This window comes from Castor canadensis, chromosome 15 (genome assembly GCF_047511655.1).
Source record: "Castor canadensis chromosome 15, mCasCan1.hap1v2, whole genome shotgun sequence".
NCBI classification, from domain to species: Eukaryota; Metazoa; Chordata; class Mammalia; order Rodentia; family Castoridae; genus Castor; species Castor canadensis.
Window position 1 is genome coordinate 66,852,091 of NC_133400.1, and position 20,836 is coordinate 66,872,926.

The 20,836-nt window shown below is 38.5% G+C and overlaps 1 protein-coding gene across 7 annotated transcripts in view; it reads left to right on the top strand.

Moving 5' to 3' along the window:
* LOC141417487 (junctional cadherin 5-associated protein-like) overlaps positions 1-20,836 on the top strand; it is a 208,259-nt gene that overhangs the window by 167,536 nt on the left and 19,887 nt on the right. For all 7 annotated transcript variants that reach the window (XR_012442064.1, XR_012442063.1, XR_012442066.1 and 4 more), the window contains one exon: positions 7,141-7,215. Coding sequence is in view for 3 of the 7 variants with exons in the window: in XM_074056391.1 (XP_073912492.1) it covers positions 7,141-7,215 (75 nt within the window). In the remaining 4 variants the exon portion in view is untranslated. The remainder of the gene's footprint in view (positions 1-7,140; positions 7,216-20,836) is intronic.

The window sequence follows — 20,836 nt, forward strand, 5'->3', positions numbered from 1 at the left end:
GAATTTATATTTTTGTTCTTATGTCTCCTCTCACCCTTAGTGACTTTTCATAACCTTTTTTAAATGGTTTTCCTTGCCTGGCCTGTCATAATAATCATTAAAATACTCAAAGGGGAGCAATGTTGGGATCCAAGTAGGGATCCTGGGAAAGGCACACCTGAATTTCAAGTTTTTAAATGAAATAATTAGTTTGTAATATGAACTGTGACCAGCCAGAGTAATAATCTTCAAACTTTCAAACACTTGGATTTTCTCTTCTATGAGCAGGAGTGTTGCCTCTTGGGTTCACTCTTGTGTCCCCTGCTCAGTGGACAGCATGAAGCCTAGCACAAGTATAGTGTGATACTGAATAAGGATGTATGTGTAAGTGAATAACACATACATGTGTATATGAGTTTGTAGATATGCAGAATATAGATCACTTGTTTGCAAAATTTTATAGTTCTTTGTTTAAGGTCTTACACATCTTCTGTTAAATTTTAGGATAGTTTTTTGTGGTTTGTTGCTTTATAAATGGAATATTTTAAAGTGGAGTTTTTTATATATTGTCATTATTACATTTGCTGATTGCTAATTGCTGTAGGTCATAGTGTTTCTCCATGAATTTCCTATTGGTATCATGAGCAGTTTCTAACTCTGTGGGCCAGTGGTACAGACATACAGCCACCACTTGTCATTGTCACACCCAAATATATCTCCTCATATTCCTGAGCACCCCAGTAAATAGATGGCCCTGCTCCTTTCCTTGAACACTGCTGTTGAAATAAAGGGAAGAAGTTGAGTTCTGTCTGTGCATTTGCCTCGTGTTTAGTATAAATAGATTTTTTTAAGCCCCTTGTATTTTCTGTGTAGATAATTATATATGAATAATACATTTGTTTCATTCCAATCCAGTAAATTCTATTTGTGGTGTTTTTACTTGTCCTGTTGCATCCACTAGGATCTCTTACACCATGATGAATAAAGTTTTGTTCTTGAATTAATGAGGATGTAACTGATCTTTCGTTACTAGGTATGAGTTTGGCTGTAGGTTTTTGGCAAATAGCATTTATCAGCTTAAAGTGGTTTGCTGAGTTTTCCATCCTGAATGGTTATAGAATGTAGATTATATATTAGTTTTTATATTATGTATTTTTGGTTATAGAATTAGCTGGACTTACTCCATTCTGTGTAGTATAACATATCTCTGTGTGTCATTTTGAGTGATTTCCTAAGATCTGTGTTTTAAGTGTGTCTTATCTGCATTTTACTCCGTGTGTTGAATTTTAAATTTCAGTGACCATTCTTTGTATTTCTACAAGGTACATAATCTTAGTCAGGCTGCTATAACAGAGTACCATAGACTGGGTGGATTCTAAACAATAGTGACTCATTTCTCACAGTAAGATCCAAGTCCAACATCAAGGTGTTGACAGAATTTGTTTGGTGAGGGTCTGCATCCTGGTTCGTAGGTGACTCTAATCTTGCTATAACCTCACATGGCAAAAGGGGCAAGGGAGCTCTCTGGGGTCTTATTTTATGAGGGTGCTAATCCCACTCTGCATTGATTGCCTCCCAGAGATATACCATCATATTGGGGGTTAGGATTTAACAGTAGGAATTTTGGGGGAAGAGACATAAATATTTAGTTTTAGTAATATGTGTTTGTGTATGTGTGTACATATATACATATTGCCATATGTATATATGAACACACATTTTAAAACTTCTTTTTTCAGAGTACTTTTTCCTTTATTTTTATTTCTTCATGTGTTTAACCATTGTGCACATATTTAGATTATGGTCTTTATTCAATTGCTCTGTTAGCTCATGTTCTTAGTGTTTGAGTCTCTTGACTCAAATTGGTAATGGGTGGTCTTCTGTGTCTTGCCATTTTGGATAGTGAGCTATCTTTAGAGAGTATGATCTGGTGGAGTTCTGAGAAGCAGGCTTCTCCAGTGTGGTTTACATTCATTTTGCCAGGTTATAACACCCTGTAGGTGTCCACTGGCATGTGACCAGGTTGGTGTAAGTTTCTACTTTTCTTGTGGAAACAAGAGTTGAGTGCCAAAATCCATGGTGGAGATATAGACAGACCAATGATAACCAGTTATTGGGGGGTTGGGAGACTAGTCCCCATCTCAGACTTGGACTCATTTTCTTTTTTTGGCCTCATTTTCATCTGAGTTCATAGATGATTTTTTTTCCTGATTTAGTTTTTTACAGAGATTATAGCACTTAAAATTTCCAGCTGTATATAAAAGTGTCAGTTCCAATCCCTGTCATACATCCTGTTCTGCATGAATATTAAAGCCAGGTGATTTCCAAATCAAGGCACTTCTAAGTGTAAAAGGATTGAATTAGTTGTTATGACAGGATAACAGGTGTAAACCAGGCTGTGTATCACAATAGTTGAAACCCAAGACCAGCTTGCACAGCTGGATAGCCCTTCCCCTCCTGGAAAATTCTGTACCTCTTTGATTAAGGTCTCAGGTCATTCATCTTGCTTTCTTGCCATCTTCTCATAGGCATTTAAAAGGATGTTTTCTATTCTTACCTCATATTCCTAAATGTTTATAGTATGAGAGCTATTAGGTCATCTTGTCTGCTGTATTGACAAAACAATCTGTCTTTAGTTTTAACTTTTCTCTGTCTTCTTTGGGTCCTCTTAAGAGAGAATATTGCACATGTTAAGATAGCATGTTAGAAAGAGATAGTGCAGAGAGAAGGCTGAGGGAGGCAGTGAAGAAGTAGACAGGTATGAAGAGAAGAAAAGAGATGGAGGGAAGAGAGATGTAGGAACAGGTGGAAAGAGAGAGTAGATGAATGAGAGTCAGATGTGTGCCCAGAACAAGACATAAAACCAAAAGCCAGACATGAACCCATCAACAGAGACTGACCTGGAGTCCCACACACATAGATATATGGTCCCAGAGAGACAAGACTCACAAAGACACATGCGGATCACCCATAGGCACACAGGTAGCTGACAGCAAAAACAGAAAATAAATATATCTAAGTGTGTTCTAATCAGACGAATAAGCTTGAAATCAGCAGGAGCGAAAGAGATAGCTTCAGAGTTAACTGGAAACACAGGAACAGCAGTTGGCTGCCACAGCAACAGTGGCTGTTAAAAATAGGGATGCTGATGCTGGCTTTTAGGGCTGGGTCTTGCCTGGTGGCTCTATCTTGAACTAGATCACACTCTTGATTCAGTCTCATTGACACTAACAAATGGAAATAATCACTTATTTGTATGCAGGGGGCAATAGTAACTAAAAAAAAAAGAAAAGGAACCGGTCTGATAGCAAATTAACATGCTTCCTTTGTCAGTTTCATATTGCCTTGCAGATCAGACCCAGATGTGGAAATGTGGCTACCTAAAATTGAAATTAAAAGTTTGAGATTTTGACCATGTCAAATATTTGTCTAAAGACAGGAAATAGACGTAGTCATGTTTTCTGAGATGAACCTTGGGATTGCCAGCTAATCAGTTGGCTTCAAAATCAAGCTTGACTTTTTGCCATGAAGTTCCTAAATCTATCAAGGAACAACCTAGTTACATCATTTGGACCCTATGCATGACATTGTCTAGACCTAAATGGACAGACCATCTTTTGGGGATGATTTCTTGAAACAGTAACCAACTTGGAGGCCAGCAGTGCAGAAGAAGGTAGAAGGTGGGACATTCTGGTTTTGTGCACATGGTCTTTTGAGTCTCTTCTTCTGTCCAATCTGCTGTAGGCCCGGCTGCACTTTTCTGTTTTCCTGACCATGACAGGTAGTGACTCCCACTTTTCCCTGCCTTTATTTTGTTACCTGGATCATATATAAAGCTGTAAGTAAACCTGGTATTGGTTTAAAAGCTGAAATGAGCAATTGTGGATCACTGTTGTTGTGACATATGTGGAAAAGGCAGAAGGAAATTAGGTTGCCTGGCATAGAAGACTACTGCTTAATTACGTTGATTAGCAAGCATGGTGTTTACTTTCAGTTTTGCATAAAAGGATCCTGTCATACCTTGAGCTCAGCTGAAACATGGACTGAAGCACTGTGACCAAATGTTCAATACTCATCATCACCTCAAAGCCTGGCAGTAGACCTTTAGAACAACCTTCTTATAGTACTTCAGTTTGACTGTGTGTCAAATAGGTATCATCGTAAAGAAGCAGAGTAGGTCAAGTATTACGTTGAATTCAATTTGAAGGATTCAGTGACATTCCTGAAAGTTGCTTTTTTTTCTCTATTGCTTCTCAGAGGCTGGTTTTTGAATTATCTTACTTTTTAAGAGGTAGGAAAATCTGTTTCAGGAATAAGAAACCCTGACATATATGGATTGACAGTTTTATTTTTGTAGCACTGAGCTAGGTGCTTGCCCCCCTCCCACACACATGCTGAAGATGAACCTAGGGCCTTGTCCATGTTAGGTAAGCTCTCTACCACTGAGCTACATCCGCAGCTCTTGGTTTTATTAAGACAGGTCTTGCTATGTAGCCCAGGCTGGGCTTGAAGTAGTGATCTTTCTGGCTCTGCCTCCCAAGTTCTGCCTGGCTAGCATAATGCTTTTTAATAGCACCATTTATGGGGCACTCTTTACATAGCAGGCATCTTCTATTATATATGTCATTATATATATTATAAATATTACATATATAAAGTTTATGTATATAATATAAGCTTTATTTATATATATATATATATATATATATATATGTATATATATCACAGCAGCAGCCTTTGAAGTCAGATGTTATTAGTTCATCAGATCCTAATCTTGAAATCTTGAAGCTCCCCTCTGAATTCTATGTGACTTAATCTGAGTAGCTCATCTGGGTAGAGGTGATACCTAGGCCTGCAACTATCTGGAAACCACCTGTGACACAGTGAGTATTATGGCCAGACCTGGATTATGACTTGGCCCAAAAGGCCAAGTCCTTGTCCTTGTCTTAGTATCATACTTGGTGAGCATCTTTCATAGGGAAAGTTTAATAAAAAATCCTGCTGCTTGGTTTCCCAATAGAAGGAAAAGTAGGCCTTTTCCCCTTCCAGTTCTATAGAAAGCAGGAGAATGAAGACACACAGTGGCAGCCACAGGAGGAAGAGGGCTACTTTCTCGGGGGTCCCTCTGAGCTGATCATGTAGTTATGAGTTCCTATAGCAAGAGGACATTGCTGGTAAGGAGTCTTATCTCAGTGGCTACCTGTGAGTCTCCACTAACTTCAGGGGAAGGACCCAACAGCCATAGGCAGGAGAGGAGTTCTCCTGAGAGATTCTCCCAGGGCATCTCCTAGAAATGCTGGCATGGACTAGAGAAATAGTCCACTACCCAGATAATCTGTTTTTATAGGTTGTTTTAAAATACGTTTTTTAAATTGCAGAGGTTTAAAAAGCAAACCATCAAAAGCATGAGAGTACTTAGAAACACAGAGTAGCAGAGCAGAACAAAACAAAACCCCTCAATTGGTATATACAAATGCCGATGTATATTCTTTTGCATGTATTTTTCTGTGCCTACGCATATGCTCAGAGTGCTATCATACTGCTTTCCTTACCTAAGGACACATGGTGTATCTATTTCCATGTCAAGAAAGTATTCTTCATGGTGAGATAGCATTTCACCATCTAGATCTACTGTTATAGATCTCAAAAAAATTTAATAGCACATCTATTATTACTTTTTTAAAAATCCAAGATCCTAGTTGAGCAGGAAATCCCTTCACAGACAGCCACTTTCACTAGACATTTCTGGCCTAGCTTTTCATAGTTTAGCAATGCTCGAAAAATTGTGCCTTTCTTGTCCTTTCTCTTTCCATTAAAACCCCTCAAAGCCTTTAACTGTGAATCCCTGGTGTGACTTTGATAGAAGTTACATAGTATCAGAAGGACCAGTCAGTTGAAGTGGCATGTGTTTTAGACTCAGTATGTGTTTCTTTACTCAAATTCTGCTTAGAGGTTGGGAACTAAAGGCCAGGAGGCAAGTGCAGACATTGTCTCACATCCAGGTCTTTGCATGGATAAGAGATTATGTGTTGTCTTCAGTATCTTTATGACAATTCTTGTTTTCTTTTCTCTTTGACTTGATAAACTATTGAAGTTAAGGATAGGCACAATCTGTTTTTATTGGAGTTGATTAGATTTCTTTGCAAATTTATTGAAATAATTTAACCTCAAATAGTTTTTACTGTGATGCCATAAGCAAATTTGAAGACTGTGCTGACTTTCCAGAGGCTTTCATCTTCTTTCTTTTCTCCCCTAACTTGATTCTTCTGGTCTGTTCAGCCATTCTTTTCCTCTGTCATCAGGTTATTGTTGTTTAATTTAAACTGGAAAAACTCTTAGTATGGCAGGATTCTAAGTTATTTAATCAAACTGACAAGTCTCTGACCCTTGGAGATTATTCTAAGGCAGGGATTGCAGAAGCAAATGCCTCTTGGGTTGGGAAGGCAGGAAAGGAAGAAGGGTCACTGAGCGTTAGGAAGGGAGAAAACTGGAGCCTGGGCAGGTGACGTCAAAAGTCCCCTCTGAAGGGGCCAGGTGCTGTCAAATACCTAATCTCTCCAAAGAAGCTGGAAATAGGGTTGTTTTTCTTTGTGATATGTGTTTGAAATCTCTTGATTTTTTTATTGTTGGCCTAATTAAAAAACATGAATGGATCAACAGAACACATGCACAGACCAGGTTAGGCCCTCAAATGGTTGATAGGCAGTGTCTATCTTTCATATGCTACCTTTCAAAATAATTGTTAACTAAGCAGAGCATGGTGGGGGGATGCCCTGTGTTAATCACTTTTGACAAGGAAATTACACTTACTGAGCTGTGGGGTTTATGTAAACTTGTTGCAGTGCGTAGCCGTCTTTGATTTCATGTGATATCTTTGCTCCATTTCGTAGTCTCTTGGGTGCACAGCAGACTTTAAAAAAGGAAAATGGAGTTTTTTAGGCTAATGATCTCCAGGCAAGCATCTAATTTTTGTGTATCGCTTTTTCAGAGTTCTAAATAGCAGTGTTCTCAATTGAATCAAAAGAATTATTAACATAATAACTATAGATTTCTACAAATCTTGAAAGTATTAGCAATTTAAGGTTGAAAAAATTGAAAATTAATCTTAGCTTTCGCTAATTATCAATGATTATTCATATAATATTTTTTCTTTCTTTAAAGATTTGAACATGGAATTCAATCCTTCAGACCATCCTCGGGCCAGCACAATATTCCTCAGTAAATCCCAGACAGACGGTAGGTTACTAATTTATTTGTTTCTTTAAAAACAAAAAAAGCCTGACATTGATAGCTCAAGTATGGACTTTCCCACTAGATTTGGTTTTCAATGTAAAATTGAATATCCTTTAATGACCCTAGAGTATATTGCTTAATGGTGATTCCCTTTGGGGTTTTTGTTTGTTTGTTTTTCTTTTGTACTGAGGTATAATTTTAGAATTTCTCACTGGGGGCAGCTGTCTCATTTTGGCAGTTAGCTGGATTATCTCTTTGTCTGTCCTATAGCAGGAGTTTCTACTCTAAGAGCCAGAAATTTCTCTTTAAGAATTGGTATTTGCATAAATTCTCAAAAGGTCAGACATGTTTGTTAGTTAAGTAAAAGAAAACAAAAATACAAACCGTAAGTGAAAGCACTATTAACTATCACTTGAGAGCTGAATTGAAACTACGCTAGATGTAGATGTTTTCTTTTTTGACAACTTTTTCTTAACTTGCTTATTCATAAGGATCCTAGGATCCTGTGTCTTGTCCCAGAAGTGTGTGAAGTTTCTCCTAGGGGTTTTTCTCTTCCTTTTAGCCCCTGGCTTATCTCATTGTTCCCGGATTCCTAGCTACACAGGAAAGACAAAGCTGCACGATATAATGAACACAAATCTTCACATACTATACCTGTAGAAAAGTATAACATATGGTGGCATTGTGACCAGGATATTATTTTATGATTCTATCCTTGGAGCAGAGTCTAAGCTTTAATTTAGAAAAGATCCAAAAGTAACTAGAAAACAGATAAATATGTTTAAGACAGTAAATTCATATGCACGAATTGGTAACTAATAATGATTAGGCAACAGTTTTGGCAAGGCATTATGCTGATGTAATATTGGTGATGTTTAAGCCATCCACTGACTTGATTTGAAAGCCTTTGGCACATTTCTGAAAAAGAAATGTTTCTAAGAGTACAAGTAAATCGGTGCAGGCATCACATACTTGTGAAGTTAAGTTTTGAATATATTAGATACCAAAACCAAACCAAACAAACAAAAAAAACTCCACTATCTCTCCTTGGTGAAAGGAGTAGGATATTGCAAGGAAAGAAGAATGATAGTGAGGATGAGATGAGGACAATGAAAAATGAGGGTCCAAACAATTTTGTACAAACACTTAAGGATAGTTCTGTGAAAACAAGCTATGAGACTAGCTGGCTTTAAGGTTTGGTTCAGTATATAGACCAGTATCAATCAGAAAATGTTCTCACAAGATTCATATGAAATTATATGGGAACCTCTGGGTGAATGACACATACCTTGGTTGTCATGAAGAAAGGAAATGACCAAACAGAAGGATTGCACCAGAAATAGCTTAGGGACATTCTCCTTCCCCTTTGCTCTGAATCTTATTCCCTTCCTCTTGGGGAACATCAGGCCATGGGTTACTCTCCCCCTTGTTTTCTGCTTCAACTTCTCCTTAAACGCTGGGTTTTTCAATTCAACATGTAAACATACTTGAGTTTCACAGGTTATAAACAAAAGGAAAAAGAACCAGATCTCTCTGTCTGGGTCTTCTCTGTTTCTATGTTTAGTGACAGCTTCTGCACACAGCTGCTTCTTCTCTTTCTGTTGGTCTCCTGGCATTCTGTGGAGTGTGAGGAGTAAAGTTACCTGAGGACAGTTCCCTCCTGAAGTCCACGCCCATTCCTGGGGCACTTGCTGCTCCTGACTCCTCCGCTTCTGAAAACAGCTTCTCTTTTGGCTTCCTATCTTTGCTTTCCTATCTTTTGGCTTTCCTATCTTCTCTTTTGGCTTCCTATCTTTGCTGAGAACAAGTCCATCTAATGAACAGTTGTTTACCGATAATTAAAAGAAATAGGTTTTTAAAATAGATAATTTTGGCAACTTTAATGAATTACTTTTTAGTAAAATGGTTATCTGTGAATGGCTTTTGTCAAATTGGCCCGCAAATTTCTCCCTTTCTGTAAGTTCCTTCTAGATGGCTCAGTGTGCTGCTTCTCTGTTAATTAACCCCTTTGATTTTAGTGTTTTTCAGGGTTCTGTCCTTCACCATGATGTCTTTTTGATCTGTGCACAGCTCCTCCTGGCTTTTGTGTCAACTATAATGTCTAACTACATTTTTCTATGTAGTGTTCAAAACTCACATATCCAGCTGCCTGCTGGACATCTTTACAAAGAAACTTATAGGTTTCTCTAACTCAGAATGCCCCCAATAAAGCTTAAGAACTGTAGTTAGCTTCCTGCCCTTTCTTACCCTGCCCAGGTCTCTAGGTCAGAAAAGGCTTCGAATTTTCCCAGTCTCTCCCCTTCTCATTTCTAACATGCATATACTGGTGGCGGAGCTGTCTTTGCACCGCACACAATTCTTTTCAGACATCATGTGGGCAGCATTTACACTGTGGAAATTGGCGAACACTGCAAATCACACAATCATTTTTTTTATTATTATTTTATTATTCATATGTGCATACAAGGCTTGGGTCATTTCTCCCCCCTGCCCCTACCCCCTCCATTACCAACCACTCCGCCCCCTCCCTCTCCCCCCTACCCCCTCAATACCCAGCAGAAACTATTTTGCCCTTATCTCTAATTTTGTTGTAGAGAGAGTATAAGCAATAATAGGAAGGAACAAGGGTTTTTGCTGGTTGAGATAAGGATAGCTATACAGGGAGTTGACTCACATTAATTTCCTGTGCATGTGTGTTACCTTCTAGGTTAATTCTTTTTGATCTAACCTTTTCTCTAGTTCCTGGTCCCCTTTTCCTATTGGCCTCAGTTGCTTTTAAGGTATCTGCTTTAGTTTCTCTGCGTTAAGGGCAACAAATACTAGCTAATTTTTTAGGTGTCTTACCTATCTTCACCCCTCCCTTGTGTGCTCTCGCTTTTATCATGTGCTCAAAGTCCAATCCCCTTGTTGTGTTTGCCCTTGATCTAATGTCCACATATGAGGGAGAACATACGATTTTTGGTCTTTTGGGCCAGGCTAACCTCACTCAGAATGATGTTCTCCAATTCCATCCATTTACCAGCGAATGATAACATTTCGTTCTTCTTCATGGCTGCATAAAATTCCATTGTGTATAGATACCATGTTTTCTTAATCCATTCGTCAGTGGTGGGACATCTTGTCTGTTTCCATAACTTGGCTATTGTGAATAGTGCTGCAATAAACATGGGTGTGCAGGTGCCTCTGGAGTAACCTGTGTCACAGTGTTTTGGGTATATCCCCAAGAGTGGTATTGCTGGATCAAATGGTAGATCAATGTTTAGCTTTTTAAGTAGCCTCCAAATTTTTTTCCAGAGTGGCTGTACTAGTTTACATTCCCACCAACAGTGTAAGAGGGTTCCTTTTTCCTCGAATCCTCACCAACACCTGTTGTTGGTGGTGTTGCTAATGATGGCTATTCTAACAGGGGAGAGGTGGAATCTTAGCGTGGTTTTAATTTGCATTTCCTTTATTGCTAGAGGTGGTGAGCATTTTTCATGTGTTTTTTGGCCATTTGAATTTCTTCTTTTGAGAAAGTTCTGTTTAATTCACTTGCCCATTTCCTTATTGGTTCATTAGTTTTGGGAGCACTTAGTTTTTTAAGTTCCCTATATATTCTGGTTATCAGTCCTTTGTCTGATGTGTAGCTGGCAAATATTTTCTCCCACTCTGTGGGTGTTCTCTTCAGTTTAGAGACCACTTCTTTTGATGAACAGAAGCTTCTTAGCTTTATGAGGTCCTATTTATCTATGCTATCTCTTAGTTGCTGTGCTGCTGGGTTTCGTTGAGAAAGTTCTTACCTATACCTACTAATTCCACAGTAGTTCTTACTCTTTCCTGTATCAACTTTAGAGTTGATCCTTGATCCATTTTGAGTTAATCTTGGTATAGGGTGATATACATGGATGTAGTTTCAGTTTTTTGCAGACTGCCAACCAGTTTTCCCAGCAATTTTTGTTGAAGAGGCTGCTATTTCTCCATCGTCTATTTTTAGCTCCTTTGTCAAAGACAAGTTGGTTATAGTTGTGTGGCTTCGTATCTGGGTCCTCTATTCTGTTCCACTGGTCTTCATGTCTGTTTTTGTGCCAGTACCATGCTGTTTTTATTGTTACTGCATTGTAATATAGTTTGAAGTCAGGTATCGTGATACCTCCAGGATTGTTCTTTTGACTGAGTATTGCCTTGGCTATTCGTGGCCTCTTGTGTTTCCATATAAATTTCATGGTAGATTTTTCAATCTCTTTAATGAATGTCATTGGAATTTTGATGGGAATTGCATTAAACATGTAGTTTACTTTTGGGATTATAGACATTTTTACTATGTTGATTCTACCAATCCATGAGCATGGGAGATCTCTCCACTTTCTATAGTCTTCCTCAATCTCTTTCTTCAGAAGTGTATAGTTTTCCTTGTAGAGGTCTTTCACATCTTTTGTTAGGTTTACACCTAGGTGTTTGATTTTTTTTGAGGCTATTGTAAGTGGAATTGTTTTCATACATTCTTTTTCTGTTTGCTCATTGTTAGTGTACAGAAATGCTAATGATTTTTCTATGTTGATTTTATATCCTGCTACCTTGCTGTAGCTATTGATGATGTGTAGAAGCTTCTGAGTAGAGTTTTTTGGTCTTTAAAGTATAGGATCATGTCGTCTGCAAATAGGGATATGTTGACAGTTTCTTTACCTATTTGTATTCCTTCTTTTTGCCTAATTGTTCTGGCTAGGAATTCCAGTATTATGTTGAATAGGAGTGGAGATAGTGGGCATCCTTGTCTGGTTCCTGATTTTAGAGGGAATGGTTTTAGTTTTTCTCCGTTAAGTATAATGCTGGCTGTAGGTTTGTCATATATAGCTTTTATAATGTTGAGGTACTTTCCTTTTGTTCCTAGTTTTCTTAGAGCTTTTATCATGAAATGGTGTTGGATCTCATCAAAGGCTTTTTCTACATTATTGAGATGATCAAGTGGATTTTGCCTTTGCTTCTATTAATGTGGGTTATTACATTTATAGATTTTCATATGTTGAACCACTCCTGCATTCCTGGGATGAAGCCTACTTGTTCGTGGTGAATAATCTTTTTGATGTGTTGTTGAATTCGGTTTGCCATTATTTTGTTGAGGATTTTTGCGTCAGTGTTCATTAAGGAGATTGGCCTATAGTTCTCCTTTTTGGAGGTGTCTTTGCCTGGTTTTGGGATACGTATAATACTGGCTTCATAAAATGTGTTTGGCAGTTTTCCTTCCCTTTCTATTTGTGGAACAGTTTAAGGAGGGTTGGTATCAGTTCTTTAAAGGTCTGATGGAATTCAGCAGAGAATCCATCAGGTCCTGGAGTTTTCTTTTTGGGGAGACTCTTGATTGCTGCTTCAATTTCATTTTGTGTTACAGATCTATTCAGGTGATTAATTTCCTCTTGATTCAGTTTTGGATGATTATATGTATGTAGAAATCTGTCCATTTCCTTAAGATTTTCAAATTTGTTTGAATATAGATTCTCGAAGTAGTCTCTGATGATTTCCTGGACTTCCATGGTGTTTGTTGTTATCTCCCTTTTTGCATTCCTGATTCTACTAATTTGGGTTTTTTCTCTCCTCATTTTAGTCATCAGGTTTGCCCGGGGCGGCGGGGGGGGGGGGATGTCTATTGATCTTGTTTATTTTTTCAAAGAACCAAGTTTGTGTTTCATTAATTCTTTGTATGGTTTTTTTGGTTTCTATTTCGTTGATTTCAGCTGTTATTTTTATGAGTTCTCTCCTTCTATTTGTTTTGGGACTTGCTTGTTCTTGTTTTTCTAGGAGTTTGAGATGTATCATTAGGTTATTGATTTGGTATCTTTCAGTCTTTTTAATATATGCACTCATGGCTATAAACTTTCCTCTCAGGACTGCTTTAGCCGTGTCCCATAGGTTCCGGTAAGTTGTGTGTTCATTTTCATTGACTTTCAGGAACTTTTTAATTTCCTCTTCTATTTCATCGATGATCCATTGTTCATTAAGTAATGAGTTATTTAGTTTCCACCTGTTTGCATGTTTTTTGTCTTTACTTTTGTTGTTGAGTTCTACTTTTACTGCATTGTGATCAGATAGTATGCACGGTATAATTTCTGTTTTCTTATATTTGCTGAGGCTTGCTTTGTGCCTTAGGATATGATCTATTTTGGAGAAGGTTCCATGGGCTGCTGAGAAGAATGTATATTGTGTAGAAGTTGGATGAAATTTTCTGTAGACATCAACTTGGTCCTTTTGATCTATTGTATATTTTAGATCTTGAATTTCTTTATTGATTTTTTATTTGGATGACCTATCTATTGATGATAATGGGGTTTTAAAGTCTCCCACAACCTTTCAGGGTATGTTTGATGAAATTTGGTGCGTTGACATTGGGTGCATACAGGTTGATGATTATTATTTCCTTATGGTCTATTTCCCCTTTTATTAGTATGGAATGTCCTTCTTTATCTCGTTTGATCAATGTAGGTTTGAAGTCTACTTTGTCAGAGATAAGTATTGCTACTCCTGCCTGTTTTCAGGGGCCATTGGCTTGGTAAATCTTCTTCCAGCCTTTCATCCTAACCCTATGCTTATTTCTTTCGGTGAGATGGGTCTCCTGTAAGCAACAAATTGTTGGATCTTCCCTTTTAATCCATTTCATCAAGCGGTGCCTTTTGATGGGTGAATTAAATCCGTTAACATTAAGTGTTAGTACTGATAGGTATGTGGTGATTCCTGTCATTTAGTTGTCTTAGTTGTTTGAAGGTTTGATTGTGTGTACCTAAGTTGAGGTTACTCTCTACTGTCTTGCTTTTTCTTTTCCTGTGGTTTGGTGCTTGCCTGTCTTTTCATGGTTAAGTTGGGTTTCAGTTTCTGTGTGCAGAATCCCTTGAAGAATCTTTTGTAGTGGTGGCTTTGTGGTCACATATTGTTTTAGTTTCTGCTTATCATGGAAGACTTTTATTGTTCCATCTATTTGAATGATAGTTTTGCTGGGTAGAGTATCCTGGGGTTGAAGTTATTTTCATTCAGTGCCTGGAAGATCTTACCCCACGCTCTTCTTGCTTTTAATGTTTCTGTTGAGAAGTCTGCTGTGATTTTGATGGGTTTACCTTTGTATGTTACTTGTTTTTTCTCTCTTACAGCCTTCAATATTCTTTCCCTAGTTTCTGAACTTGTTTTAATGATGATATGTCATGGGGTAGTTCTATTTTGATCTGGTCTGTTTGGTGTCCTGGAGGCCTCTTGCATCTGTATGGGAATATCTTTCTCTAGATTTGGGAAATTTTCCGTTATTATTTTGTTCACAATCATTTTTTTTAAGATACTGTTAAACATTTACCAGCACACCCATTGTATTTAGGTAATCCAGTGTGTTGTTTTACCTCTTACATAACTCTTGAGTCTGACTGCTCATGCCCACTCCCATTGCTGCCACCTTAAGTTTGGACTCAACTCACTTGGATTACTGATCCAAGTCCATAGACTGAACTCCCTGCTTTACCTTCTTTAGACCTACATCTGTGCTATGACTAAATGAGGGACTTTGTATAAATCAGATCTTATTATGTCACTTTCTTACATACACTTTTTCTTTTTAATGGTTCTCCAGGTACCTTAGACTTAAGTGGCAGACACCTTAGCATGAACAAAAGACCCCTCGTGATCCAGCCTTCCCAACCCACTTTCTGTCTTTTCTTTGTACCTCTGCTTCAACCATGCCCAAACCCTTGCAGTTCCTCAGATATGCCTCTTGCTTTATATTCAATTCTGCCCTCACTTCCTCCTGAAAGTTTCCTTGACCCCCTCAGGCTGGGTAAGTGGGCCTTTGGAGAACTCCTGCGAGCTCCTGCAGTAGCCTATGAATGCTTTCTTTACAGATGATATTATGGTTTTCAAAACTGTTGCTGTGTCTGGGTCACCTAAAGGGAAAAGAACCTGTGATACTGAGTTGTGGCATTCCCTGTGCTTCCTTGAGTGCCTGGCGAGTGTGCCAATCCACCTGGTTTAAAGAAGGAAAGATGATAAAGCCACGTGGTGTTCTGTTTTTGGTTGTAAGCCTAAACCTCTTCATTTAGATAAACTTACATTTCTATTATGTGACTCCACCTTTCTGAGAATACTAGAGCAGTTTACATCTGTGGCTCCTATCATTTTTGTTTTTGATTGGAAGGAATGTTGTAGCTAAGGCCATTGTTGGGGTGATACCAGTTATGTTAGGGCAGCTGTTGTTGGGACCACAGCCAATGTCTCTCCTCTGCAGCCTCCTCATCCTCTTTCCATCCCCAGTGTTTGGTGGTCTGTTGGACAGGCCCCTCACCTGTCACCTTTTTATGAGTCTGTAGTTACACTATGGAAATTGGCAAACATGAGACTGCATTAAGTAGTTAGTTTCTTGATTGTTATATTCCTTTCCCTTCTGGGTATCAGAGTTTTAGGTTTGACGTGGAACCTCATTCTCGCTGTTCAAAAGGAGAATGGAAATGCTAAAAGGCCACAGGATAATAGAATGCTTGCAAATTACATCCCTCCACTTGACTGAAATTAGTATTTTATCCAAAACCAGAGTGTGTACTCTATCATTTCTTTGCATAAATGAGATGTCATCTCAGTCTTTCTTTTTAAGAGAGCCATTCAACCCAGAAGGGACCAAGGATTCCTTATAGGGTGGAAGAAATTGCCAGATTACAGAGAAATTAGCTCATTTATCATGCCTTGGCTTTTCATGATACGAATTTTTTTGCTTGTGGGGCAAAGTTACATGCAGTTCCTGGTGTCTTTTCCTTTTCTTCACTTGTTTAAATTAATTATTTTAAAAAATATGAGTGCTTACCCAAGTATTAGAAAAAAAAAACAGCCAAGCTACATCCTTCTTTTAATTAATACGACTTTTAGAAGTTCTTTGCTTTGAAAAAGAAGGTGAAAAAAAAATAAAACCATGTCTGAGTGTGAGGGGTAGGGAGAGGGAGAGAATGCAAGTGAGAGTGGGAGGGAGAACTGCGTGTTTCTCAAGGGTTCCTTAAAATACTTATGGAGTAAGAACTGTTGTCCTGAAGCCAAAGCAGAAATGTAAAATTCAGAAATAAAATGCAAGTCATGTTTTTCTTTGCACATCTTTTCAGAAATACTAAAGTCAAAACCATGCTTTTTAGTCATCCTCTGTGTGGGGTCATGTTTTTGCTCCTGGGCGGTGTTGACCTTTTGCATGGGGAAAGGACCCACCTTCTGGTCTTCCTTTTATCTGGCATGTAGAAGCTGCTGTCCCCTGTTGGGGACTTCTTTCCTCCGAGCATTCCTATGGCCTTCCTATTCTCCCCTTACCCACTTTTCCCAACTCTCTTTATCACCTTCATGTGTGCTGGGGTCAAGACTGTCTTTTGCAGCTCCTGGTCTGTCACACACATGTCTTCTTTGGGGCTTGTTAGGCTCCACAGAGAAGACTACAGTCAGATGTTGAAGCATCCAAAGGAGCTAAAGCTGTTACACCAGTGATTTCTGCTTTTGGTTTTTACTTTTTGTTTTTTTCCTTTGCTTACATGCCATGGAAAATATTTTTGAGAAACCAGGAACTCCCTCAAGCGTTTTTATGTTCATTTAAGATTTTTTCATCCTATCAAAGGGTCTAATTTCTGATAGTTTTATTTTAAAGTATAAATGTTTATAAACTGTCTTTTAAAAACGTTTCAAGTGAAATTATAACACCGTAGTCGTTTGGTAGCTGTCATCAGTCATTTAAAAATGTATGAACATGCTGTTCTTTAGCAATTGCAAATTTCATATCATTCCATTTTTATCTTGAACTTGTATTTCCTTTCTGTTTTCTCCATAGAATTTTATCTTAAATGAAATACTTTTGATTTCTGATAGTCACTTATTATACTATCATACTTTTGTAAAAAGTGAACCTAAATTTAATTTAATTTTTTATTTCTAGTTCTTACAAGGCACAAAGTGTCACAAATAAATTTTAATATTGAAGCATCATCATTAGTTGTCAGTTGATTAAAACACTACAAACATATTAAAATTTTAATAAGTAATTATTAAACCTGAACCTGAAATATTTTTGGAAAAACATTTCTTACTGGGATAGTTCTGTGATTGACCATTGTTTTTTACTAGAATGAGGCAGTATTGCCTGCCAAAGTCTTTGTTTTTATAGAAGTGCTGAGGAACTTCATTCACATACATGAATAGACAGGAATAGAGGGGGTTTTGTTATAATGACGTCACTAAATGTTTCTATTCCATATGAATTGGAATCCATTTGATTGGAATTACTCAGCTATAGGAGACACTCCCTTTTGCAGTTCTGTAATATACCAGGCTTTACAAGATGGAACAAATGATTTAGTTATACCTGCTGCTTGACACCCACAAAAAATAAATAAATCAGTGATAAATTTCAGAACACCTTCTTGGATTCCTCTATCTGTCCACCCATTACCCTCTTCCAGGTGCCCCTGTCACAAAGGTAATTGTCAACATATTCTTCACATTTATTTACATCTCTGTGCTAGTTCAATGACTAGCCTCCGAAAGAACTCACCTGCATGTTGAATGGAAGATCCCCACCTGCTCTTTTCCTTTGGGTTAATGTTTTCAGCTTCTCTTTTGATTTAAATGTATTTTTGTCAAAATGCTGCATGTTCTTCCTATCGTAAATCAGTCATTTAAGTAGGACTTACTTTCTGTCAGTGAAGGTCTGTTCTGTGAACTCACTTAACATGTTCATAATGCATGTTACATGAGAGCTGCCATTGCTCTCTGATCGGTCATAAAAGGCTGACAGGTAGATTGAAGTAGGCACCTGCCTCCACTCGCTGACCCATTGTTTTAGCTTCCTGTACTTCCTCTACACAGCTCATCCTTGTCCTGCTCACATGATCTTTCCCTTGGGTTCTAATCACTGACTAGGTATTGCCCTGACAGAAAACACCATCAAGCTGGCAGTGCTCCCTGTGTTCCTAGTGGAGATTTCCACAGGACTCGGGGGGTGGGGAGGGGGAGGCTTGGCATTGGACCCTGCTGTAGAACCAGGATTAGAGATGGCTGCTTCCACTCCTTGTGTGCCCCTAGAGATTTTCATGCTGAGTTGGAACAGATCTCAGGTCAGGTTGGCCTGCCTTTCTCTGTGAAGCTGTAGCAATGCAGTTGTGAAGGAGGAATGTGGCAGGGACCCTGCATCATGCCTCAGCCATTTTAAAGCTCTCTGAATACCTAGGCTGAAAATCATTGCTTTAATCCTTGACTTAGCTTGTGTCAAGAATTTTTTTTTTATCTTGGGAGGAGTCTTGTTATGTTGCCCAGGCAATTTTCTCCCGACTTTATTAGAACACCCATTATTTGGAAACAGGAGGATGTAGATATTTTCTGCCCAGGTAGTATATCTGCACTACCTCTTCTATGTATGAACTTGTGGTGACCCTTCTGCTCTTGGGACAGCTTTTTCCCCCACTTCTCTCTTGAGCTGCAAGAGGCAGGGGTGAGCCAGGGTCTCCTGGCCAAACCAAGCCCTGTAAGATAAATGTACAGGAAAGCCCTCTTTGAGTATTGTGGTCTGCTTTTCCCAGAAATAACACTCTACTGTGGTGTCTGATCTCTTGGGCTTTCAAGTCTGGACAGAGCTGCTTGCTCAGTACAAACTCAGATGCAATCAGGCCCAGAATGTCATTTTTCTTATTATGCCTTTTACTGCATCCTCTCCTCTGACCAATGTTGTGCCAGATCTAGAGGTCAGAAAGTTGCTCAGTAAACGCAGATGTAGAGAGAGGGCTGGGGTGGGACATGATGCCCTCTCCACAGCAGGGAGCTGCTGACAGTGCCCTCTGGCCTGTTTGTTGGTATTGATAAAACTTACTTTTCAGCCAGCCACTGCTGCCTACCTCCCACCTCAGCACACCCCCCCACCCCCAAGCTGTAAAGCTGAGTAGCTTCAGTTGCCCTTCAGTTAGTACAGGCTAACCTTTCTGGTACATTTCATAGCTTATCATAGGTATAGCCCACCTTACATGGTTTACGTTTTTGGTCTGCTGTCTGATGACATACAGGGAGGCCACTGAATTTAATTGATAATCCGACTCAGTCACTGTGTAAGAAGAGTTAAAAGTCTTCTAAGGATTTCCTAATGATTAAAGCATAACCCTCTGGAGCCAAACTACCTGAGCTTAGATCCATCACTGTCTGTGTCACCTGATGATTCAGTTGATCTTCCTGTCCTGAATCTCAGTTTTTTCATCTGTAAAATGGAGTTAATATCTCTCCCTGAGATTGTCTAAAAGACCAAGTGTAACTAAAACAGCAGGAATTCTCATTAAATTCAGTCTTTACCCTGAAGATAGGTTCTCATTCACACTGTTGGATTGAGTCTCTTCCCTGGCTCAGGTCTCTGGCATCTCCTCAGCTTGTCTTACTTTTAAGAGTCTGTTGTGCTGCCCACACCTCAGATGAGAGGGGCTGTATGCCAGCCCATCGGTGGAGCCTGGCCCATCTTTTCCTGTCCATGTTTCCTTGATATAGATAGGTTGGTCTTGGACTTTCCATTTAAGTTACTTCCAAACACCTTGGAAGCAAACCAGGAGGAGGTTACATCTGAATGACATAAGCCAGTCTTTGACACAGCCCTTATAATAGTACTCACAGCACTTTGATTCTCACCTACGGTGTCACATGACATCCTCACCTCCACCATGTGCCAGAATAATTTTTTGGTGGATTGACTAGTTCTAGATTCAGTGTAATAACTGTAATCATGAGCATCTAGAAACAATGTAAATGAATATGTAGTATCACAATGGGCAAAGGTATATAATAAGTTTTTAAAAGCAATGGAGAAAATTGTCTAAAAATGAAAAGTCATGTCAAAATACATCCTAAAAGGCTGGATGTGGTGGCTCAGGTTTGTAATCAGCTACTTGAGTGGTAGAGATTGGAAGGATCTCTGTTCAAGGTCAGCCTGGGCAAAAAGTTAGTGAGACCCCATCTCAAGTCAATAAGCTGGGTATGGTGCTTCACACTTGTGATTTTAGCTGTGCAGGAAGCTGTAAGTAGGAGGATCATGGTTTGAAGCCAGCCCTGAGCAAAAATGAAAGACCCTATCTGAAAAATAAAGTTTAAAAAAGGGGGTTGTCTGGGCATATGTGGCTCAAATGGTAAAGCCACTTTTGTAGCAAGTGTGAGGCCTTGAGTTCAAACCCCACTGTTGCCAAATTCTAAAAATGAAATTAAGCAGGAAAAATACCTAATACGTATGACAAAGTATTAATACGTTTATGTTTTAAAGAATTAATATATAACCAACAAAATGCTAATGCATCAATAGAAAACTGGGCATAGTTTTGTTGACATGGTTATGTGTGAACACATGTGTTTATATATATTTATACACAAATACATCCATTTGCTTAAGTACCTGTGACATTTCTGTATAAACATGCATAGGAGAAAGACTAAAGGATACACACCAAAATATCAATAGTGATTCTTGTCTCTGGATTGTTGAGCTATATTTTTTCTTTATGTATCTGTATATTTTCCAAGTTTTAACTTTCATTTGTACCATTTGTAGTTATATTGTCTTCCTTATACTGCTATCTGTTTTCCAAATTTTATATATAAGTATGTATTTTCTTTTAGAATCAGACATAGGTTTTATAAG